Source organism: Mus caroli, unplaced genomic scaffold (assembly GCF_978045245.1).
Source record: "Mus caroli unplaced genomic scaffold, Mus_caroli_1 scaffold_3, whole genome shotgun sequence".
Classification (NCBI taxonomy): Eukaryota; Metazoa; Chordata; class Mammalia; order Rodentia; family Muridae; genus Mus; species Mus caroli.
This window is the reverse complement of record NW_028227258.1, coordinates 54,011,625-54,037,768: the sequence shown is the minus strand read 5'-3', so window position 1 is coordinate 54,037,768 and position 26,144 is coordinate 54,011,625. Positions and strand designations below refer to the sequence as shown.

Here is a 26,144-nt window from a genome sequence, read left to right as displayed (position 1 = left end):
TGGAAGACGGGAGTGGCACAGGTAAAAGGCAACATGATCAGGTATGGAGGGTGGGGAACAGGAGAAAACTCCCGAGGGCCTGCAGAATGAATGGAAACATGCAACTGCATGATGTGGGAGGTGGGAGACTCTCCAGAAAATACCAGAGACATGGAAGGTAAGAGACTCTCAGGACTCAAAGCTTCTAAAAAAATAAAAGTAATAACAAGGATACATGAAATCTATGTATGTTAAAAAGATGTTAAAAGAATTTAGAAACAAATCAGTACCTCAGAGAATTCACAAACAAACAAACAAACAAAACTTTGGATTGGAGATAGAGATAAGTCCCCAAAACACAGGAGGAAACAAAACAGCACCAGAACAGTTTATCAAATGAGATCTGACAAAAGAAAGCAGAACTGTCTTTTTTCTAAAGCTATATACTTTTTTTATTAGATATTCTCTTCAAAATCCTATCAGAGAACTCCTAAACTTGATAAACATCTTCAGTGAAGTAGCTCGATATAAAATTAACTCAAACAATTCAATGGCCTTTCTCTACACGAAGGATAAACAGGCTGAGATAGAAATTAGGTAAACAACACCCTCCAAAATACTCACAAATAATATAAAACACCTTGGTGTTACTCTAACTAAGGAAGTGAAAGATCTGTATGATAACAACTTCAAGTCTCTGAAGAATGAAATCAAAGAAGATCTTAGAAGATGGAAAGATCTCCCATGCTCATGGATTGGCAGGATCAATATATTAAAAATGGCTATGTTGCCAAAAGCAATCTACAGATTCAATGCAATACCCATCAAAATTCCAACTCAATTCTTCAATAAATTAGAAATGGCAATTTGCAGATTCATTTGGAATAGTAAAAAAACCTATTATAACAAAAACCCTTCTCAACAATAAAAGAACCTTTGGTGGAATCACCATGCCTGATCTAAAGCTTTACTACAGAGCCATTGTGATAAAAACTGCAAGGTACTAGTATAGCGATGGACATGTAGACCAAAGGAATAGAATTGAAGACCCAGAAATGAACCCACACACCTATGGTCACTTGATCTTTGAGAAGGGAGCTAAAACCATCCAGTTCTAAAAAGACAGCATTTTCAACAAATGGTGCTGGCACAACTGGTGGTTAATGTGTAGAAGAATGTGAATTGATTCATTTACATTTCAAATGTTATTTCCAAAGTCCCCTATAACCTTCCCCAACCCTACTCCCCAACCCACACACTCCTGCTTCCTGGCCCTGGTATTCTCCTGTACTGGGGCATATGATCATCTCAAGAACAAGGGCCTTTCCTCCCATTGATTGCTGAGTAGGCCATCCTCTGCTACATATGCAACTAAAGACACAGCTCTGGGGGGGGTTGCATTGCTGGGTAGTTCATATTTTTGTTCCACCTATAGGGTTCCAGACCCCTTTAGCTCCTTGGTTGCTTTCTCTAGCTCCTTCATTGGGGGCCCTGTGCTCAATTCGATAGATAACTGTGAGCATCCACTTCTCTATTTGCCTGGCACTGGCAAAGCCTCACAAAAGAGAGCTATATCAGGGTCCTTCCAAGAAGAAGGAAGACCAAAGTGTGGATACCTCGCTCCTTCTTAGAATGGGGAACAAAATACCCGTGGAAGGAGTTACAGAGACAAAGTTCAGAGCTGAGACGGAAGGAAGGACCATCCAAAGACTGCTGCCGCTGGGGATCCATCCCATATACAACCACCAAATCCAAACACTATTGCACATGCCAGAAAGATTTTGCTGACAGGACCCTGATATAGCAGAACTGTCAAAATGACAGCAGTGTATATATTTCATTTTAGCAACATATAACTTTGAGTATTAGCTGTCTCACTTCTGTAATAAACTAACTAGATGAAAAAAGTAAATGAAATCTGCTAATAGTGATATTTTGATTTCTTCCTTTCCAATTTGTATCACCTTGAACTCCTTTTGTTCTCGAATTGCTCTGGCTAGGACTTCAAGTTCTATCTTGAATAGTTAGGGAGAAAGTGGGCAGCCTTGTCTAGTCCCTGATTTTAGTGGGATTGTTTTGTGTTTCTATCCATTTAGTTTGATGTTGGCTACTGGTTTGCTGTATATTGCTTGTATTATGGTTAGGTATGTGACTTGAATTCTGAATCTTTCTAAGACTTTTATCATGAAGGGGTATTGGATTTTGTCAAATGCTTTCTCAGCATCTAAGGAGATGATCATGTGGTTTTTGTCTTTGAGTGTGTTTATATAGTGGATTATGTTGATGGATTTCCGTATATTGAACTATTCCTGCATCATTGGAATGAAGCCTACTTGGTCATGATGGATGATCATTTTGATCTGCTCTTGGATTCGGTTTTTGAGAATTTTATTGAGTATTTTTGCATTGATATTCATAAAGGAAATTGGTTTGAAGTTATTTCTTTGTTGAATCTTTTTATGGTTCAAGTATCAGAGTAATTGTGGCTTCATAGAATGAATTGGGTAGAGTACGTTTTGTTTGTATTTTTGTGGAATAGTTTGAGGAGAGTTGGAATTAGGTCTTCTTTGAAGGTCTGATAGAACTCTGCACTAAACCTATCTGCTCCTGGGCTTTTTTTGGTTGGGAGACTATTGATGACTACTTGTATTTGTTTAGGGGAAATGGGACTATTTAGATCGTTATTTTGATCCTGATTCAATGTTGGTACCTATTATCTGTCTAAGCAGTTGTCCATTTAATCCAGGTTGTCTAGTTTTGTTGAGTTAAGCATTTTGTAGTAAAATCTGACAATATTTTGGATTTCCTCTGGTTCTGTTGTTATGTATTATGCTTCATTTTTAATTTTGTTAATTAGAATACTGTCCCTGTGCCCTCTAGTTAATCTGGCTAAGGATTTATCTATCTTGTTGATTTTTTTCAAAGAACAAGCTCCTGGTTTCGATGATTCTTTTTTTTTTTTTTTTTTTTTCAAACAGGAGTATATTTAATCCATCCCACACGTCCCACGAGGAGATGAAGGGAGCTACAGGAAAGCCACTACCTATGACAGAAGGGTGCTGCTGACTTCACGTTTATTCCTAGGGTCTCCAGACCTGATGTTTTACCGAACTATCTGTTCTTTGATACTTGCAGCAATTCAAATAAGGCATCCATCTGTAAGAGTTCTGCCCGCTGATGCTGAAAGGGAAGAAGTGTTGACCACAACGTGCTGCCGGAGACAGACAGCGCAGAACATCAGGGCAGACAGGCTCCTTAATGGTGATGCAGCCAGAATCCATAAAAACTGGACTGGGGCAGGAATCTTTCAGTCAGTCTGTGTTCAGCTACAGCTTCAGTATTTTTATTTACCATCTTCAGCCATAGCCCTTGGGAATAAAAACCCAACAAGGCATTCAAGCCCCCTGCTGGTTGGTTTCATCATTGTCCCGCCTCTTCCAAATCTGAATGTACGCCTCAGACAGTGTGATCATCTGGGGCAGAATGTCACCTGGAGGTCTTGTAATTCATACCACTTGCCAGTCCCATGATGAAGCACGTGGATCCTGTAGGAGCCCTCAGAGGGCTTGCCATCATGCACGATGTTGGCAATGAGATCATAGGTGGTGTTCTTGTGGAAGGCTTGGACTTCTTCAGATAAGTATTCTCTCAGATCCACATTTGTGATAGGGAAGTTGACAATTGTTGGATTCTTCTCCACAAAGAAGTTGTTCTTAGTAAATCTCTTGATGCAAAAGATTAGATACGGAGGCAGCTTGGTGAGCTGGAAGCGTTTCAGGAAGTTCTCCTTATAAGTCTTGTATTCCTTCTCCGTGATGCCGTTGAACTTGGCCAGGATGTTGAAGAGAGGCACCTGGGGGATGATGAGCTGCTCCTTCTCATCCTTATAGAGCAGGGCCGTGGGAAGGTCCAGCGTCAGATACATGAACGTGGACTCTACCATCGTCTCTTGGTACTCGTCATTGTGGAGCAGCTGCTCTTTCTCTTCCGCTAGCAGATCAGGATGAGGAAGCTTTTTGGTGAAAATTCTCATTGATCCCTGGAAAACATCATCCACAATAGTCTTTTTCTTCTTCTTGGTGCCTCCCAGAGCAGAGTGCAGAGCATTCAGAAACCAAGACAGGAAGTCAACTCCATCCCCTTGTTTGGTAATTTGGAAAGTCTTCTTGCTGCAAAGTACGACAGCCTGAAGCATCTCATGAGGAGAGACATGCGCCTTGAAGTTTCGGGGATTCCAGAGCTTTCTCATCAGCTCTCCAAAACGCTGAACCAACAAGAGCATGATGTTCCCCGGAGGACGCTTGATGTTCTTGTAATTGTCTTCCTCCAGGAAGTAGTTCCGAAGAGGAGGAACATTAGATAGAGCCTGCAGCACAGCATTTGCATAGTCGTTGGCTTTTATGTTGTTCAGTCCCACGATCCCTGGCAGGTAAGTGGTACCATCATATGCCCGGGACAATTTGGCTTGCTTATCCAAGTTTGCAATTTGCTGCTTTGTGAAAGTAGGCTTCAACACATACGTGATATCCTCCAGCGAGGAATCAATGATCTCATAGTTGTCAGGAAGGCAGTAAAACTTGAGAGTGTGGAGGTTGAGGAAGACATGGTGGCTGAACTGGACACTGTGGATGTAGGCATGAGACTTTAAGCCCCGGCCTTGAAAGTACTTGCCACACACCAGGCAGGCGTATGCGTTGATGTGCGAGAGAGAAATGGAGCAGAGTTTCTCAAAGTCGAAGTCCAGCACACTCCTATTAATGGTATCCAAGTACGGACAGTGACGACTCCTCCGGTCTTCAGAATCCACTCGGCTATTCTTTGCTCGCACCTCCCGCTCGGCTCGGGTTCCCGAGTCTTCATCAGCCTCGCGCTCACTCTTCACCCTCACGACGGGGAGCGCGGGTGCCGGGACCTCTCGCGCAGCCAGCACGGCCTCCCGCTTCACGCGGACCGGGCTACCCCGGGAGCTCGCCACCTCGGGCTCCTTCTCACGGTCTCGCTCCTTCTTGATGTGACCCGAGCTGCCACGAGACTCGGACTCACGCTTCCCGCGGGTGGAACCATGGGACTGCCCCTTGGACCGGCCAGACATCGCCACCACCAGTTTCGATGATTCTTTAATAGTTCTTTTTGTTTCCAGTTGGTTGATTTCAGCCCTGAGTTTGATTATTTCCTGCAGTCTACTCCTTTTGGGTGAATTTGCTTCCTTTAGTTCTAGAGTTTCTAGGTGTCCTGTCAGACGTTTAGTGTATGCTCTCTCTACTTTCTTTTTGGAGGCAGTCAGGGCTATGAGTTTTCCTCATAGGACTTCCTTCATTGTGTCCCATAAATTTGGGAATGTTGTGGCTTCATTTTCATAAACTATAAAAAGTCTTTAATTTCTTTCTTTTTTATCCTTGACCAAGGTATCATTGAGGAGATATAAATTCCCTCTCCCTACTGTCTGGAGTTTCCTCAAAGGTCACTCCCTGTGAGTCCTGGGAGTCTCTCACCTCCCAGGTCTCTCATGAATTCTGGGGTGTCTCCTAACCTACTATTTCCTGAGGTTGCCTGTTTCCATTCTTTCTGTTGGCCCTCAGGGCTTCAGGTCTTTTTCTTCACCCAAAAAGTTATGTGTCATGAATGCCCTCTGAAAGACCTAACTAGCAGCTGAAAGAGTCAGATGCAGATATTTGCACCAAACCAATAGACAGAAGCAGCTGACCCTTGTTGTTGAATTAGAGAAGGCTGAAAGAAGCTGAGGAGAAAGGTGATCCTATAAGAGGACCAGCAGTCTCAATTAATCAGGACCGTTGTGGTCCTTAAAACACTGGACCACCAAACAGACTGCATACACCACCTGATATGAGGCCCCCAACACACATACAGTAGAGAGCTCCCAGGTCTGTATTCATTCAGAGATGATGCACTTAATCCTCAAGAGACTGGAGGCTCCAGGGAGTTTAAGGTCAGATGGAATGGGGAAAAGGTATGGGATATGGAACAGCCAGTTGGAAGGTGGACAGGGTCGGGGGAATAAAATATGGACTATATGAGCAAATAAATAAAAAAAAAAAAGAAAAAAGAAATTAAGGAAATAATATCCTTCACAATAGCTTTAAACAATATAAAATATCTTGGGGTAACTATAAACAGTCAAGTGAAAGACTTTTATTTATGTCTTCAACCTATTATTTTATTATATTTTGTCTACATTTGAAATGATATACCCTCCAGAAAACCTTTATCCTGTCATCCCTCCCCCTGCCTCAATGAGATTGCTCCCCCAACAACCCACTCCTACATTACCACCCTGGCATTCCCCTACACTGGGGCATTGAACCCCATCAGGCCCAAGGGCTGCTCTTCCCACTGATGTCCAACAAGGCCATCCTCTGCCACATATGCAGCCAGAGCCATGGGTCCATCCATGTGTATTCTTTGGTTCGTGGTGCAGTTCCCAGGAGCCCCAAGGGGTCTGGCCAGTTTCCACTCTTGCTCCCCCCATTTGGCTGCAACCCCCCTCAGTACCTTCAGTCCATTCTCCAGCTCTTCCACTGCAGAACCCTGCTTTTAGCCTAATGGTTGGATGTGGTCATCCACTTCTGCATTTGTCAAGCTCTGGCAGAGCTTCTAAGGAGATAGTCATATCAGGCTCCTGTCAGAAAGCAGTTCCCAGCATCGAAAATATCATCAGGGTTTGTGGACTGTATATGGAATGGATGCCCTGGTGGAGCAGTCTCTGGCTAGCCTTTCCTTCAGTCTCTACACCACCTTTGTCTCCATATTTCCCTCTGTATTTTGTTCCCCCTTCTAAGAAGCACTGAAGCATCTACAATTTGGTCTTCCTTCTTCTTGAGCTTCATATAGTTTGTGAATTGAATTTTGGGTATTCCAAACTTTTGGGATAATAATCACTTATCAGTGAGTACATACCCTGTGTGTTCCTTTGTGATTGGGTTACCACACTCAGGATGATATTTTCCAGTTCCATCCCCTTGACTGAATTTCATGATGTCATTGTTTTTACTAGCTGACTAGTATTGCATTGTGTACATGTAACACATTTTCTGTATCCATTCCTCTGTTGAAGGACATCTGGGTTGTTTCTAGCTTCTGGCTATTATAAATATGGCTGCAATGAACATAAAGGATCATGTGTCCCTTATTAGATTAGCTCTCTTCTGGTTATATGACCAGGAGTGGTTTTGTTCAGTCCTCTGGTAGTACTATGTCCAGTTTCCTGAGGAAACGCCAGACTGATTTCCAGAGTGGTTGTACCATCTTACAATCCCAACAACAATGGAGGAATATTCCTCTTTCTTCACATCCTCACCAGCATCTGTTGTCACCTGAGTATGTATGTATGTATGTATGTATGTATGTATGTATGTATGCATGTATGTATGCATGTATGTATGTATTTATCTTAGCTGTTCTCACTGATGTGAGGTGGAGTGTCAGGGTTATTTAATTTCCATTTCCTAATGAATAAGGATTTTGAACACTTCTTTATGTACTTCTCTGCCTCAAGTTTCCTCAGTTGAGAATTCTGTTTACTTCTGTTCCCCATTTTAATAGGGTTATTTGAATCTCTGGCGTCTAATTTATTGACTTTTTGTATATATTGAATATAAGCTATCTATCAGATGTATGATTGGGAAAGATTTTTTTTCTGAATCTGTTGATTGCCATTGTGTCCTATTGACAGTGTCCTTCACCTTACATAAGCTTTGCCATTTTATGAGGACCCATTTGTCAACTATTGATCTTAGAGTATAAGCCACTGGTGTTCTGTTCAGAAAGTTTTCTCCTGTGCCCATGTATTCAAGGCTTTCCCCCACTTTCTTGTCTTAGATTCAATGAATCTGGTTTATTTATTTATTTAAATTAGATATTAATCTTTATTTACATTTCAAATGTTATCCCCCTTCCCAGTTTCCTCTCCAAAAATCCCCTATCCCTTTCCTTATCGCCCTGCTCCCCAACCCACTCACTCCAGCTTCTTGTCCCTGGCATTCCCCTATAATGGGGCATTGAACCTTCATAAGACCAAGGGTCTGTCCTCCCATTGATGGCTGACTAGGCAATCATCTGCTATATATGCAGCTAGAGACACTAGTGCCACTATGTGTTTTCTTTGATTGGTGATTTAGTCTCAGGGATCTCTGGGGATACTGCCCAGAGCAGTTAGTTCATATTGTTTTTTTTCCTATAAGGCTGAAAAACCCCTTCAGCTCCTTGGGTAATTTCTCTAACTCCTTCATTGGGGACCCTGTGCTCCATCCAATGGATGATTGTGAGAATGTACTTTTGTATTCTCCAGGTACTGGGAGAGTTTTCTGGAACAAGCTATATCAGGCTTCTGTCAGCAAAACTTTGTTGACATCTTCCATATTGTCTGGGATTCGTGGTTATTTATGGGATGGATCACCAGGTGGGGCAGTCTCTGGATGGTTATTCCTTCAGGCTTTCTTCCAAACTTTGTCTCTGTAACTCCTTCCATGGGCATTTTGTTCCCTCTTCTAAGAAGGATAGAAGTATCCAAACTTTGGTCTTCCTTATCTTGAGTTTCATGTGTTTTGCAAATTGTATCTTGGGTATTCTAAGCTTCTGGGCTAATATCCACTTATCAGTGAGTGCATACAAAGTGACTTCCTTTGTGATTGGGTTACATATCCTCCAGATTCATCCATTTGCCTAACAATTTTATGAATTAATTCTTTATAATAGCTGAGTAGTATTCCATTTGTAAATGTACCACATTTTCTGTATCAATTCCTCTGTTGAAGGACATCTGGGTTATCTCTAGCTTCTGGCTATTATAATTAAGGCTGCTATGAACATATTGGAACATGTGTCCTTATTACAAGTTGGAGCACCTTCTTGGTGTATGCCCCAAAGTGGTATTGTTGGATCTTCCGGAAGTATTTATGTCACATTTTCTGAGAATCCACCAAACTGATATCTAGAGTGGTTGTATCAGCTTGCAATCCCACCAGCAATGGAGGAGTGTTGCTCTTTTCCACATTCTCACCAGCATCTGCTGTCACCTAAGTTTTTTTTATCTTAGCCATTCTGACTGGAGTGGGGTGAAATCTCAGGGTTGATTTGATTTGCATTTCATTCATGATTAAGAATATTGAACATTTTTTGTTTTTAGGTGACTCTCAGTCATTCTATATTTTTCATTTGAGAAATCTTTGTTTAGCTCTGTCCCCCCATTTTTTAATAGGGTTATTTGGTTTTCTGGAGTCCAACTTCTTTCTTGCGTTCTTTATGTATATTGGAAAATAGCCCCCTATCAGATTTAGGAGTGGTAAAGATAGTTTCCCAATCTGTTGGTGGCCTTTGTGTCATGTTGACAATGTGTTTTGCCTTACAGAAGCTTTGCAATTTAAGGAATCCCCATGTGTTGATTGTTAATCTTACAGCACAAGCCATTGGTATTTTGTTCAGGAAGTTTTCCCCTGTGCTCATATATTTGACGCTCTTTCCCTGTTTCTCCTCCATAAGTTTCTGTGCCTCTTTAGTTTTCAAAATTTTTATTAGATTTTTTTCATTTACATTTAAAATGCTATCCCAATTGTCCCCTATACAGTCTCCCTGCCCTGCTCCCATACACACCCACTCCCATATATTGGCCCTGGCATTCCCCTGTACTGGGGCATATAAAGTTTGCAAGACCAAGGGGCCTCTCTTTCCAATGATGGCAGACTAGGCTATGTTCTGCTACATATGCAGCTAGAGACACGAGATCTGGGGGTACTGATTAGTTCATAATGTTGTTCCACCTATAGAGATACAGACCCCTTCGGCTCCATGGGTACTTTCTCTAGTTCCTCCACTAGGTGCCCTGTGTTCCATCCAATAGATGACTATGAGCCTCCACTTCTGTATTTGCCAGGCACTGGCATAGCCTCACAAAAGACAGCTATATCAGGGTCATTTCAGCAAAAACTTACTGGCATATGCAATAGTGTCTGCTTTTGGTGGCAGATTATGGGATGGATCTCTGGGTGAAGCAGTCTCTGGATGGCCCATCCTTTCGTCTCAGCTCCAAACTTGGTCTCTGTAACTCATTATGCGGGTATTTTTTCCCTAGTCTAAATAGGAATGGAAGTATCCACACTTTGGCCTTCCTTCTACTTGATTTTCTTGTGTTTTGCAAATTGTATCTTGGGTATCCTACGTTTCTGGGCTATTATACACTTATCAGTGAGTGCATATCAAGTGAGTTCTTTTGTGATTGTGTTACCTCACTCAGGATGATATCCTCCAGATACATCTATTTGCCTAAGGATTTCATAAATTCTTTCTTTTTAATAGCTGAGTAGTACTTCACTGTGTAAATGTACCAGATTTTCTGTATCCATTCTTTTGTTGAGGGAAATCTGGGTTCTTTCCAGCTTCAGGCTATTATAAATAGGGCTGCTATGAACATAATGGAGCATGTGTCCTTATTACCAGTTGGAACATCTTCTGGTTATATGCTCAGGAGAGGTATAGCTGGATCTTTTGATAATACTATGTCCAATTTTCTGAGGAACCGCCAGACTGATTTCCAGAGTGGTGGTACAAGCTTGCAATCCCAACCGCAAAGGAGGAGTGTTCCTCTTTCTCCATATGCTCACCAACATCTGCTGTCACCTGAATTTTTGATCTTAGCGATTATGACTGGTGTGAGGTGGAATCTCAGGGTTGTTTTGATTTTCATGTCCCTGATGATTAAGGATTTTGAACATTTTTTCAGGTGCGTCTTTGCCCTTCGGTATTCCTCGGGTGAGAATTCTTTGTTTAGCTCTGAGCCCCATTTTTTTAATGGGGTTATTTGATTTTCTGGAGTCCACCTTCTTGAGTTCTTTATATATATTGGATATTAGTCCCCTATCTGATTTAGGATTAGTAAAGATCTTTTCCCAATCTGTGGTAGCCTTTTTGTCTTATTGACAATGTCTTTTGCCTTACAGAATCTTAGCAATTTTATGAGTCCCATTTGTTGATTTTTGATCTTACAGCACAAGCCATTGCTGTTCTATTGAGGAATTCTTCTCCTGTGCCCATATCTTCAAGGCTTTTCCCTGCTTTCTCCTCTATAAGTTTCAGTGTCTCTAGTTTTTTTGTGAAGTTCCTTGATCCACTTAGATTTGACCTTAGTACAAGTAGATAAGTTGGATCAATTCCCATTCTTCTACATGATAACTGCTAGTTGTGCCAGCACCATCTGTTGAAAATGCTGTCTTTTCGACTGGATGGTTTTAGCTCCCTTCTCAAAGATCAAGTGACATAAGGTGTATGGGTTCATTTCTGGGTCTTCAATTCTATTCCATTGGCCTACTTGTCTTTTGCTATACTAGTACCATGCAGTTTTTATCACAATTGCTCTATAGTACAGCTTAGGTCAGGCATGGTGATTCCACTAGAGGGTCATTTATCATTGAGAAGAGTTTTTTCTATCCTAGGCTTTGTCTTATTCCAGATGAATATGCAAATTGCCCTTTCTATTTCATTGAAGAATTGAGTTGGAATTTTGATGGGGATTTCGTTGAATCTGTTGATTGTTTTTGGCAAGATATCCATTTTTTCTATATTGATCCTGCCAATCCATGAGCATGGGAGATCTTTACATTTTCTGAGATCTTCCTTAATTTCTTTCTTCAGAGACTTGAAGTTCTTAGCATACAGATCTTTCACTTCCTTAGTTACAGTCACACAAAGGAATTATATATTGTTCGTGACTATTGAGAAGGGTGTTGTTTCCCTAATTTCTTTTCAGAGTGTTTTTCCTTTGTGTACAGAAAGGCCATTGAATTTCTTGAGTTAATTTTATATCCAGCTACTTCATTAAAGCTGTTTATCAGGCTTAGGAGTTCTCTGGTGGAATTTTTAGGGTCACGTATATATATTATCATATCATGTGCAAAGAGTGATATTTTGACTTCTTCTTTTCCAATTTGTATCCCCTTAAAAAAGCAAGAAAGTAATCCCTCAACAAACCAACAAGAAGACAGCCACAAGAACAGAATGCCAACTCTAACAACAAAAATAAAAGGAAGCAACAATTACTTTTCCTTAATATCTCTTAATATCAATGGACTCAATTCCCCAATAAAAAGACATAGACTAACAAACTGGCTACACAAACAGGACCCAACATTCTGCTGCTTACAGGAAACCGATCTCAGGGAAAAAGACAGACACTACCTCAGACTAAAAGGTTGGAAAACGATTTTCCAAGCAAATGGCCTGAAGAAACAAGCTGGAGTAGCCATTCTAATATCAAATAAAATCAACTTCCAACCCAAAGTTATCAAAAAAGACAAGGAGGGATACTTCATACTCATCAAAGGTAAAATCCTCCAAGAGGAACTCTCAATTCTGAATATCTATGCTCCAAATGCAAGGGCAGTCACATTCATTAAAGACACTTTAGTAAAGCTCAAAGCACACATTGCAACTCACACAATAATAGTGGGTGACTTCAACACACAACTTTCATCAATGGACAGATCGTGGAAACAGAAACTAAACAGGGACACACTGAACCTAACAGAATTTAAGAGACAAATGGACTTAACAGATATCTACAGAACATTTTATCCTAAAACAAAAGGATATACCTTCTTCTCAGCACCTCATGGGACCTTCTCCAAAACTGACCATATAATTGGTCACAAAACAGGTCTCAACAGATACAAAAATATTGAAATTGTCCCATGCATCCTATCAGACCACCATGGACTAAGAATAATCTTCAATAACAACATAAATAATGGAAAGCCAACATTCGCATGGAAACTGAAAAACACTATTCTCAATGATACCGTGGTCAAGGAAGAAATAAAGAAAGAAATTAAAGACTTTTTAGAGTTTAATGAAAATGAAGCCACAACATACCCAAACCTATGGGACACAATGAAAGCATTTCTAAGAGGGAAACTCATAGCTCTGAGTGCCTACAAAAAGAAACTGGAGAAAGCACACACTAGCATCTTGACAACATATCTAAAAGCTCTAGAAGAAAAAATGAAGAAAATTCACCAAGAGGAGTAGACGGCAGGAAATAATCAAATTCAGGGACCAACCAAGTGGAAACAAGAAGGACTATTCAAAGAATTAACCAAATGTGGAGTTGGTTCTTTGAGAAAGTCAACAAGGTAGATAAACCCTTAGCTAGATTCACTAGAGGGCACAGGGACAACATCCTAATTAACAAAATCAGAAATTAAAAGGGAGACATAACAACAGATCCTGAAGAAATCCAAAACACCATCAGATCCTTCTACAAAAGGCTATAGTCATCAAAACTGGAAAACCTGGATGAAATGGACAAATTTCTAGACAGATACCAGGTACCAAAGTTAAATCAGGATCAAGTTAACGATCTAAACAGTCCCATATCCCCTAAAGAAATAGAAGTATTCATTAATAGTCTCCCAGTCAAAAAAAGCGCAGGACCAGATGGGTTTAGTGCAGAGTTCTATCAGACCTTCAAAGAAGATCTAATTCCAGTTCTGCACAAACTATTCGACAAAATTGAAGTAGAAGGAACTCTACCCAACTCATTCTATGAAGCCACAATTACTCTGATACCTAAACCAGAGAAAGATCCAACAAAGATAGAGAACTTCAGACCAATTTCCCATATGAATATAGATGCAAAAATCCTCAATAAAATTCTTGCTTACGGAATCCAAGAACACATTAAAGCAAGCATCCATCCTGACCAAGTAGGTTATATTCCAGGGATGCAGGGATGGTTTAATATACGGAAATCCATCAACGTAATCCATTATATAAACAAACTCAAAGACAAAAACCACATGATCATCTCATTAGATGCGGAAAAAGCATTTGACAAGATCCAACACCCATTCATGATAAAAGTCTTGGAAAGATCAGGAATCCAAGGCCCATGCCTAACCATGATAAAAGCAATCTACAACAAAACAGTAGCCAATATCAAAGTAAATGGTGAGAAGCTTGAACCAATCCCTCTAAAATCAGGGACTAGACAAGGCTGTCCACTTTCTCCATACCTATTCAACATTGTACTTGAAGTCCTAGCCAGAGCAATTCGACAACAAAAGGAGATCAAGGGGATACAAATTGGAAAAGATGAAGTCAAAAGATCACTTTTTGCAGATGATATGATAGTATATATAAGTGACCCTAAAAATTCCACCAGAGAACTCCTAAACCTGATAAACAGCTTCAGTGAATTAGCTGGATATAAAATTAACTCAAACAAGTCAATGGCCTTTCTCTACACAAAGAATAAACAGGCTGAGAAAGAAATTAGGGAAACAACACCCTTCTCAATAGTCACAAATAATATAAAATATCTTAGCGTGACTCTAACTAAGGAAGTTAAAGATCTGTATGATTAAAAACTTCAAGTCTCTGAAGAAAGAATTTAAAGAAGATCTCAGAAGATGGACAGATCTCCCGTGCTCATGGATTGGCAGGATCAACATTGTAAAAATGGCTATCTTTCCAAAAGCAATCTACAAATTCAATGCAATCCCCATCAAAATTCAAACTCAATTCTTCAACGAATTGAAAAGTGCAATGTGCAAATTCATCTGGAATAATAAAAAACCTAGGATAGCAAAAACTCTTCTCAAGGATAAATGAACCTCTGGTGGAATCACCATGCCGGACCTAAAGCTTTACTACAGAGCAACTGTGATAAAAACTGCATGGTACTGGTACAGTGACAGACAAGTAGACCAATGGAATAGAATTGAAGACCCAGAAATGAACCCACACAGCTACGGTCACTTGATCTTCGACAAGGGAGCTAAAAACATCCAGTGGAATAAAGACAGCATTTTCAACAAATGGTGCTGGCACAACTGGTTGTAATCATGTAGAAGAATGCGAATCAATCCATTCCTACCTCCTTGTACTAAAGTCAAATCTAAGTGGATCAAGGAACTTCACATAAAACCAGAGACAATGAAACTTATAGAGGAGAAAGTGGGGAAAAGCCTTGAAGATATGGGCACAGGGGAAAAATTCCTGAACGGAACAGCAATGGCTTACATGGTAAGATCAAGAATTGATAAATGGGACCTCATGAAACTACAAAGCTTCTGCAAGGCCAAAGATACCGTCAATAAGACAAAAAGACCACCAACAGATTGGGAAAGGATCTTTACCTATCCTAAATCAGATAGGGGGTTAATATCCAATATATATAAAAAACTCAAGAAGGTGGACTCCAGAAAATCAAATAACCCCATTTAAAAATGGGGCTCAGAAGTGAACAAAGAATTCTCACCTGAGGAATACCGAATGGATGAGAAGCACCTGAAAAAATGTTCAACATCCTTAATCATTAGGGAAATGCAAATCAAAACAACCCTGAGATTCCACCTCACAGCAGTCAGAATGGCTAAGATCAAAAATTCAGGTGACAGCAGATGCTGGCGAGGATGTGGAGAAAGAGGAACACTCCTCCATTGTTGGTGGGATTGCAAGCTTGTACAACCACTCTGGAAATCAGTCTGGCGTTTCCTTAGAAAATTGGACATAGAACTACCGGAGGATCCAGCAATACCTCTCCTGGGCATATATCCAGAAGATGTTCCAACCGGTAAGAAAGACACATGCTCCACTATGTTCATAGCAGCCTTATTTATAATAGCCAAAGCTGGAAAAAACCCAGATGTCCCTCAACAGAGGAATGGATACAGAAAATGTTGTACATTTACACAATGGAGTACTACTCAGGTATTAAAAAGAATGAATTTATGAAATTCCTAGGCAAATGGATGGACCTGGACGGCATGATCCTGAGTGAGGTAACACAATCACAAAGGAACTCACACAATATGTACTCACTGATAAGTGGATATTAGCCCAAAAATTTGGATACACAAGATATATAATACAATCTGCTAAACACATGAAACTCAAGAAGAATGAAGACCAAAGTGGGGTCACTGTACCCTTTCGTAGAATTGGGAACAAATCATCCATGGAAGGAGTTACAGAAACAAAGATTGGAGCTATGACGAAAGGATGGACCATCTAGAAACTGCCATACTCAGGGATCCCTCCCATAAATAGCTTCCAAACGCTGACACCATTGCATACACTAGCAAGATTTTGCTGAAAGGACCCTTTTATAGCTGTCTCTTGTGAGGCTATGCCGGGGCCTAGCAAACATAGCAGTGGATGCTCACAGTCACCTAGTGGCTAGATCACAGGGCTCCCAATGGAGGAGCTGGAGAAAGTATCCAAGGAGCTAAAGGGACCTGCAACCCTATAGGTGGTACAACATTATGAACTAACCAGTACCCCAGAACTCTTGACTCTAGCTGCATATGTATCAAAGATGGCCTAGTCGGCCATCACTGGAAAGAGAGGCCCATTGGACACACAAACTTTATATGCCCCAATATAGGGGAATGCCAGGGCCAAAAAAAAAAAAAAAAAAAAAAAGTTGGGAATGGGTGGGTAGGGAAATGGGGGAAAGGAGGGAAGGTATGGGGAATTTTGTGATAGCATTGGAAATGTAATTGAGGAAATACTTAATAAAATATATTAAAAAAAGAATTTGAAAGAGTAAACTGGATGAATTCTAAACACAGAATCCTAAAATTATGTGGACAATATTGGAGGAATGGAAAAATTTTACCAAAATCAACTTTACATATTAGTGTCTGGGAATGGTTTCTACTTTTTTCCTATCAGCATACATACAGAACACTAGAGGAAGCTTCTGAGCTGGAAATGGAACATGCTTGGGCCCATTTATCCTTAGAGAAATAAATGTCCAGTTATCCTACCTAGAAACCTTTCTACAGTACAAGAGTTGCAGAATATTTATAAAGTGGCCATGAAAAAGATAACTTTTCTCTGACACTGGCCTTAAGACTTTCCTGTGACTGACTGAAAATAGTTAATTGTTTTACAATGGCTAAATCTTGCACTGAATCATTTCGTTAGTTATTAATAAGAATTTGGCTACATGGGAAGCATGCACAATAAAAATGAGTTGCTGAATCCGAAAATAATATGCATTCCTGGATACTCCCAAATTTATTTAAAATGAATTATTTCATAGGTTGATAGTTTTCACCCATCTTAGGGGTAGGAGAGAGAATACTTTTAGTTATATGGAACCACAAAAGTGTTGGTCAGATATTAACAAGATAAGTCAACAGTAGGAATCTATTGGTCTAATAATTGTCCACACATGTATTATAGCAAAAACTCACTACTTTGAAATTGTTGTAATAATCAAGGTCTGAAATGATATAAAAAGCCAACTGAATGCAGAATTCTGCAGCAGTCACGAAGACATCATAGCCAATCTCATTGTTGTCACAGGTAAGTTGAAAATAAGACATAGAGCCATAGTCTTGCCTGAAAGAAACAGTATTAACTACACAACAGTATGTTTTCTAATTCTTCATCTATCATTTCAAATTGTGTCAATTTATTCAGGATTTTCTAGCTCTCATAAGTCTATCTTCAGGGACAACACTCATGCCTACATTGATGCTGCAAGCTCAGCACTAATATCTCACCTTCATTCCAGGGTTCTTTACAGTTTGTTTTTTGTTCAGCCATTCATTACCCTACACCTCTTCCTATGCCCCATTTCCTAAAATGCAATTTTGTGACTTTATTCTAATTGCTGTCCTGGAACCTATTTTAAGGGATGGGAATGAGTAGATTCTGAGAGAGAGCTGTCTTCATTTCTTGCTTCTTATCTATTCAGCATCATTTCACATTAGTCTTCCATTATTCTTTTTCTTTGAGGATATAGATCTGTCATAGACAGACAGTTATCTGAAGAGTTAGAGTTAGTCACTGTTTTATTTAAGTTGTTCAAAACTCATTATAATCTTTACATCTGTGATTCAGAAACATGGTACAGTTTCAGAAAGTTATTTGAATGACTTGATTCTCAATGTGCAAAAAAATCAGATTAGAGGAGCTTTAGTTTATAATGATGAGTCACACCTAAAACTCATCACCTAAAAGGCACAGTCAGAAGGTTTTCCAATACAAAATCAGATTTGGGCAACTAATGAGACATCATTTATTCAAAGTACACACACACACACACACACACACACACACACACACACACACACACACACACAAACACACATACAGTACAGGAAAAAAATGCCATCAACAGGAATAATTCCCATCCTAAGGTGTGCACTGATAGTCCAAACTGATAATTGGAGTCAGTCATTATGTTTTCTCTGGCAACTGCATGTGATCAATGTTTTCAAACATCTACAAGGTTCCGGGAGATACTCAGTTATGTGCTTTGGATGTTGCAGAAGCTGGAGAAAGCTTGATTCATTACAGCTCCTAGGACTAAGATTCATACATGTACAAACATTAAGCAGGTGAAACTCTGAATAATTTCACTCAGAAATATTTCTAGTTCTGGTAGACTTAATGTTGGATAACAATTGGGACACTGAAGGTGAAATATGAAATATTGATAGGTTTTACTACAGGGTAAAGCAAATTTTGGAAGACATGATCACTTTAAGGTATCCACATTGTTGAAGCAATAATTTTTTTTGGCAAAGGTATTCTCTTCTATGATGTAATGATCTACAGGTAGTAAGATGGTCTACAAGGATTACAAATTTTATTTTATGCAAATTGTTATGGTTATACCAATTGATCCAGCGCAAGAAATGTGTTCTCCCTCTCTTTCTCTATTTCGAGGCCTGGCAATTGTTCTGAACATACAGCTGGGTGAGTTTTTGATCAAACTTTTCTTCAACATACATCTTTAATACTGATTCATTATTTTTAATGTGATTTTCTGCTACTCATTATTCATTTTCATTTGATATACAGACTCAAATATCAAGAGATAATTGGTTGGTGGAAATGTAGTAGATTTTCCTCTTGAGTAGTAGAATCGTATCAGTTTTCTCTACTGTCTTTACTAATGAGCTGTGTTGAGAGTTTTGAAATTTACAACTTTTGGGTTTTACAGATATTGGACTTTTCTCTGTTTTTTTTTCATGAGGCTTAAAAATGTAACTGAGTTTTGACTACGAATTTGTTACAATTATAATCAACTGAGTCATTGGCTGGTTAGTAAGTGATACTCTTTTGCACAAATATTTGCAGCATTCATCTCTTCCTGACTAGAAAATGTCTGATACTAAACAAATCAGATAATAAAGGCAAAACTGTTAGCCAAAGTTAAGGAATCTACATCAGGACACTATTCCTCTGATAACTTTCCACAGGATTTTCCTACCAGCTGATGTGCTACTATACCAGTTGGGCTAAGGACAGGCCAAGAGAATGGAGTTTCAAACTTGGTAATATTGACCCCTGCCTGTGTACTCACCTGATCTATGCCTATGCTGGGATGCAGAATAATGAGATCACTTACACAAGTGAGCAAGACTTGCGGGACTATGAAGCATTAAATGGTCTGAAAGACAGGTAATGACAGAGATATCTGGTTGGTATTAGTGTTCCAATAGTTGCTATATCTCAGTTCTTCCTAAAATGTATGTCAGAATCATCAAAATTGTATGTTGATTCCATCAATGTATTCTTCAGTTTTAAATTGAGACAGGCTGTACCTTCATCCTTTTATTTATTTTATCACTAATGTCCTTGGATTTTGCATATACATCTGTATGTCTCACAACCATATCTTATGCCACTCCATATTTTGTATGCAAGGTTCTCTCTATACATATTTCTTGAAATATTCTTCCTGCTTCATTCTGCTGTTCGACCAACACTATATTTCTATTGCTCAGTTAGAATCATCATTTTATGTTCACGTTGTATGTGTTCAAATATTATAGATATCATTTGTACTTCAGACCATATTTTATTTGTCTGTCTTACACCTATTTCATTTAATACTATGCCTATGTGCTTCAAAAATATATTTCCAAAAAATTTCAATTTTAATGTTTGAGTAGTGTTTCTGGATATATGTGAAACACAACATATTTGTCCTTCACCTAATTCTTGATGATTACTGTGACTTAAGTTGTATTTGTGAATCAAGCTACAGTTACTCTTGACACACTGCCTCCTCTTGAAAACCTTGGGTATGTGTACTTTGGAGATAAACTGAAGAATGAGTTTTTTTGATCATGTGGCATGGCAGATCTACCATTCTGAAATGTATTCATAATGCTTTTCTGTGTAACTGTACTTAGTTATATTTACACCAGGAGTGTACAATTTTTTACTTCATTCATATACTTGATGATATTGATTTGGTTTTATCTTCTACTGTTATAGGTACCTAGAGAGACATGAAAAGATAGGCCAATGCAGATGAAATTTAAATTTTCTTTTAATCATGGTGTTAGGTTTGCTAAATTCAACTGTTAAATAATTGTCTTTCTTTGAGAACCGTGTCCCAGGATTTTCCTTTTTTACAAAATGGTTTTTATTCTCCATAATCAATTACTGATTTATGCATTTTATATTAATTCATGGTCATATTATATTTTGCAACTCACACCAGTCTAAACCTCTAAATCTGTATTCAATTTATTTCATTACCTACTTTATTTGTTAGAAAAAAACAACAAAGCTATTTTAATCTTTCATTAGTAGCTTGTAATTTTGCAATACATAATAAAAATACTTATGGTCCAAATCTATCACATCAAGGTTTCTCCATGTTCCTTCAACACTTTAGAAGCTCCATATCTTATGTTTACCTCCCACTCCACTTCCAGGTTATTTTGTCTGTCGTGTGAACCTGGGACACATGTTCTTGTTAGAATTACTTATGTGAACACTATTTTCCTAGGAACCTTCTGCCCTGGGAATTTTATCACTTGAAATACAAAACCTCTGGAATAACAAAAAAACTTAGGATAGCAAAAACTCTTCTCAAGGATAAAAGAACCTCTGGTGGAATCACCATGCCTGACCTAAATTTGTACTACAGAGCAATGGTGATAAAAACTGCATGGTAGTGGTATAGCAACAGACAAGTAGACCAATGGAATAGAATTGAAGACCCAGAAATGAACCCACACACTTGAATTTGGCAAGGGAGCAAAAACCATCCAGTGGAAAAAAAGACAGCATGTTCAACTGATGGTGCTGGCACAACTGGTGGCTATCAAGTAGAAGAATGGGAATTGATCCATTCCTATCTCCTTGTACTAAGGTCAAATCTAAGTGGATTAAGGAACTCCACATAAAACCAGAGACACTGAAACTTATAGAGTAGAAAGTAGAGAAGAGCCTTGAGGATATGGGTACAGGAGAAAAATTACTAAATAGAACATAAATGGCTTGTGCTGTAAGATCGAGAATCAATAAATGGGACCTCATAAAATTGCAAAGCTTCTGCAAGGCAAAAGACACCTTCAAGAAGACAAAAAGGCCACCAACACATTGGGAAAAGGTCTTTACCTATCCTAAATTAGAAAGGGGACTAATATCCAATATATATAAATTACTCAAGAAGGTGGACTACAGAAAATCATATAACCCTATTAATAAATGGGACTCAGAGCTAAACAAAGAATTCTCATCTGAGGAATACCGAATGGCTGAAAACACCTGAAAAAATGTTCAGCATCCATAATCATCAGGGAAATGCAAATCAAAAGAACCCTGAGATTCCACCTCACATCAGGCAGAATGGCCAAGATCAAAAATTCAGGTGACAGCAGATGCTGGCCAGGATGTGGAGAAAGAGGAACACTCCTCCATTGTTGCTGGCAATGCAAGCTTGTACAACCACTCTGGAAATCAGTCTGGTGGTTCCTCAAAATTTGGACATAGTACTACTGGAGGATCCCACAATACCTCTCCTGGGCATTATCCAGAAGATATTCCAACTGGTATTAAGGACACATGCTTTAGAATGTTCATAGCAGCCTTATTTATAATAGCCAGAAGCTGGAAATAACCCAGATGCCCCTCAACAGAGGAATGAATACAGAAAATGTGGTACATTTACACAATGGAGTACTACTCAGCTCTTAAAAAGAATGAATTTATGAAATTCCTAGGCAAATGGATGGAACTTGAGGGCATCATCTTAAGTGAGGTAACCCAATTACAAAATAACTCATACAGTATGTACTCACTGATAAGTGGATATTAGCCCAGAAATTCAGAATACCCAAGACATAAGATACAATTTGCTAAATGCATGAAACTCAAGAAGAACAAAGAGTAAAGTGTGGACATTTTATCCCTTCTTAGAATTGTGAACAAAACAACCATGTCTCTTTGTTACAGAGACAAAGTTTGGAGCTGAGACGATAGGATGGACCTTCTAGAGACTGCCATATCCGGGGATCCACCCCATAATCAGCTTCCAAACGCTGACACCATTGCATACAGTAGCAAAATTTTGCTGAAAGGACTCAGATATGGGTGTCTTTTGTGATACTATGCCGGGTCTGGCATACACAAAAGTTGATGCTCACAGTCAGCTTTCGGATGTATCACAGGGCCTCCAATGGTGGAGCTAGAGACAGTACCAAAGGAGCAGAAGGGATCTTCAATCCTATAGGAGGAACAAAAATATTATCTATCAAATACCGCCCCCCCCCGAGCTTGTGTTTCTAGATGCATATAAATCAGAAGATGGCCTAGTCGGCCATCATGGAAAGAGAGTCCCATTTGTCGTGCAAACTTTATATGCCTCAGTACAGGGGAACGCCAGGGCCAAGAATTGGGAGTAGGTTGGTGAGCATGTGGGAAACTTTTGGGATAGCATTGGAAATGTAAATGAAATAAATACCCAATAAAAAATAAATTGGAAAAAAATTACAAAACCATATGTTAAGAACAAAGAAGTACATAATTCCTTTTTTTTTTTTTTTTTTTTTTTTTTTTTTTTTTTTACACAAACTCCACTGGCTGTGTAAAAGATATCATAGTGTTGCAAACATCAGTGGTGTGGTTCTTCTTTTCTTAGTCAGAGTTTTTTTTTTTTTTGAAAACAACAAAATCTACAATCATTGCTAATTACTTCAGGAACCTAGAATTGTGGGCTATTAGGAAGTAAATATTCCTGCTTCTAAGAACCATAAATGCTTAATAACTATAAATTTTTTTTATATTTAACAATAAACTGAACATTTATTTCCATCAATTGACATGTTAGGCAGTTTATTCATACCAACGGTCTAGAAGACTCAGGTGACATCTTGTTTAGGTAGTAACATTATCTTTAGGAAAAATATAATCTATAATTTCAAACTGGAAATTAATTCAATACAAGGTCTTATATCTAACAATATCGCTCGCATGCCTTTCATCAAAACTAAATGGATTACTGAAAGCAATGCCTATTCCTACCACAGATCACAGAAAATGAATCTCTGAGGAAAGGCAAGGAACCTAGAAGTTTAATGTTTTCTCAAAATTACTAATCAATCATTATGGCATCTGATGTGTCAAAAATGTATTTTAGTGAAGATGTATACTTCCAAAAGGACTGATTTGTGTTTACTGATGAGGATTGAGAAAATAACGAAGATCCATATACTTGTCACTTTTGCTACTAGAAGAATGTGAGTTAATTATTGTTGTAAGTTACTTGTACAGACATGTAGTCACTCCACTACTTGGTAAATACTTCTCAAATTTACTATTACTTAGGTAGATGGCCCTAAAAGTATTATAATGAAGAACTTTATCAAGCATTACTCAATATTGAAAAAATTCTGTAATGTGATGTTATGTAAGAAAAATGAATAGTATGAGAAATATTTTTTAAAATCTCTGATTTTTATATAATAGTGACCAAGCATTTTGATATTTTGCTTTTTCTGTCCTTTTTGAGGAACACAGAGCTAAAAACTCTCCTGGCCATTGGGGGTGGAAGTTTGGAACTGCCCAGTAAGTTTTATATCCACGTGCTACTTATATCTAACAATATCCCTGGCATGCCTTTCATCAAAACTAAATGGATTACTGGAAGCAATGCCTATTCCTACCACATGATCTTAGAGCATATGCCATTGATGTCCTCTTCAGGAACTCACCCCTGTGCCCATGTGTTTGAGGTTTTTCCCCACCATTTCTTCTATTAGATTCACTGTATCCGGTTTTATGTGGAAGTCCTTGAACCACTTAGACCTGATCTTCGTACAGGGAGATCAGAATGGATCAACTTGTATTCATCTATATGTTGACTGCCAGTTGGATGAGCAACATTTGTTCAAAATGCTGGCTTTTTTCCACTGGATGGTTTTAGCAACTTTGTCAAAGACCAAGTGACCATAGGTGTCTGAGTTCATTTTGGGGTCTTCAATTCTATTCCATTGATATACCTGCCTGTTACTGTAACAATACCATGTAGTTTTTATCACTGTTACTATGTATAAATACTTCTTGAGGTCAGGGATGGTGATTGCCCTCAGAAGTTTTTGTTTGTTTGTTTGTTTGTTTTGTTTTGTTTTTCTTTTCTTCTTTCTCTTACTATCTTTTTTTGCTTGGAGTTCTTTATCTCTTCCTGAGACAGAGAGAATGGAAACAAAAGAAACAATGTCAGGCACACATAGACACATGCACTCTGGATGAAGCACAAAGGGACTACAAATACTTTTATTTTTGCTTCCAGCTTTTCATAGCTGTTTAGACAAAAGTTCCTATGTAAGAAAAAGACTACTTCATAAATAATATGTTACACAAAAGGGGAGGTACAGAAGAATTTAGTTAGTAAGTTCAAAGCATTGTTTCATTCTATAATCTCATTAATAATTCAAAGCAGCACTATCACTTGGTCTTGTTGCAGAATAGTTCATACCTTTTTTCATCCTTGGGCATGATATAGAATAAATATTTTTCTTGATCACAAATCTCTTGCAAGCCTATTTCTCATCTAAATGAAATTTATGAAAGCTGATTGTATTCCTCATTATGCAGCCTTTACTTAATATTCTATTAGGAGGAGCCACATTCTATTTTCGACTTTTTTTTCAAGACAAAAAAGTTTTTTTATATCAAGAAGTTGATTAATATCCAGTTTTAAGCTTCATGGTATGAAATGTGATTTCACACCCTGTACTGGATTTAGCTTCAGGAGTAGGGGATCACCAATATAAATGAGTAGAATATAAAGCAATTCTTGTGGTGATTTCCTTGCATGTTGTTCATCATGTAGGGGAAAAAATAAAACCCAACAATCAGCATGAGGAAAAAAAGTAACATGGCTTAGCCCTCATTTATTGTAACAAGTGCTAGACCAGGACTCTAGAGTTGGGCCCGGACCATTTTTCTTTAGTAATCTTTTTTTCTCTAGTCATACTAAGGCACAATATAATTTTGAAAAAATTATTCAAATAACAATAAACCCAGTTCTAACATTATAACAATTTAACACATGTTTACAGTGACATTATTTACAAAACATATCTGCTCAATTTTACAAGAATGGGTTCTGTTGACAGAGAAACTGACTATGATTTTGGTGTCTCTGCAGCTCCACTGAGGTCAACACAAAGTGTGTGGCTGTCAGTAGTGTCTGGATGACATAAGATAACACACAAAGTCTCTTAGGCTGTTGTAAAGCCCAAATTATATCACTTTTACAGATTGGATTTATGGTCTAAAAGTGATGCTTAAGGTTTTCCAGGGAAAGGGTTTGGGAAAAGTAAATTCTAGTAGATATGGGAAGAACCTGTTTACCAGAGAACAAAGGCTCACCAGATTAACCTGCATCATTGCCAGCAATCCAATAAGAACATCTATGCATGTTAATCTCTTGTAGAGGGAAGTTGTCTCTAAAAAGTTTCAATATTAAGTACTACTGAATGACAAGGTATTTTTTATATAACTTTGACAGAAATAGAATCTGAAAATAAACTATATTATGATTCTGACTGACATTTACAATAATGAGTGATTTTATTAAACAAGACAAAATTTAAGCACACATGCTACAATTTGTAGGCTTAACATTTGAAGTGATCTATAACACCCATTTTCTCATGACTTCGACAAGTAAAATGTTCTCATCATTTCATCCTCTTATGTCAGAGACCATCCCGTGAGAAATCAAGCCCTTCACAATCTCCCTGACAGGCCAAATGGCCTCGTGCTAGGAGCTGGTTATCATCCCCTCCTCCCTATTCCTTTCCTGGCACTTGAAGCTGTAAAAGCTGAATTAGAGTCCCCTCTTCCCTATCTCTTCCTGAACTCCCATGCCATTCAAGGACATGAGTCAT

At 38.6% G+C, this 26,144-nt stretch overlaps 1 protein-coding gene and 1 pseudogene across 1 annotated transcript in view; one reads left to right on the top strand and one right to left on the bottom strand.

Moving 5' to 3' along the window:
- Positions 1–2,968: 2,968 nt before the first annotated feature.
- LOC147005478 (ubiquitin carboxyl-terminal hydrolase 39 pseudogene) lies at positions 2,969–5,071 on the bottom strand (annotated as a pseudogene).
- A 13,498-nt stretch (positions 5,072–18,569) lies between these two features.
- The window catches only part of LOC110288201 (chitinase-like protein 3), a 33,466-nt gene continuing 25,891 nt past the window's right edge, over positions 18,570–26,144 (top strand). The window contains exons 1-2 of the mRNA XM_085836039.1: positions 18,570–18,702; positions 19,209–19,410. Of these exons, the coding sequence (XP_085692165.1) occupies positions 18,570–18,702; positions 19,209–19,410 (335 nt within the window). The remainder of the gene's footprint in view (positions 18,703–19,208; positions 19,411–26,144) is intronic.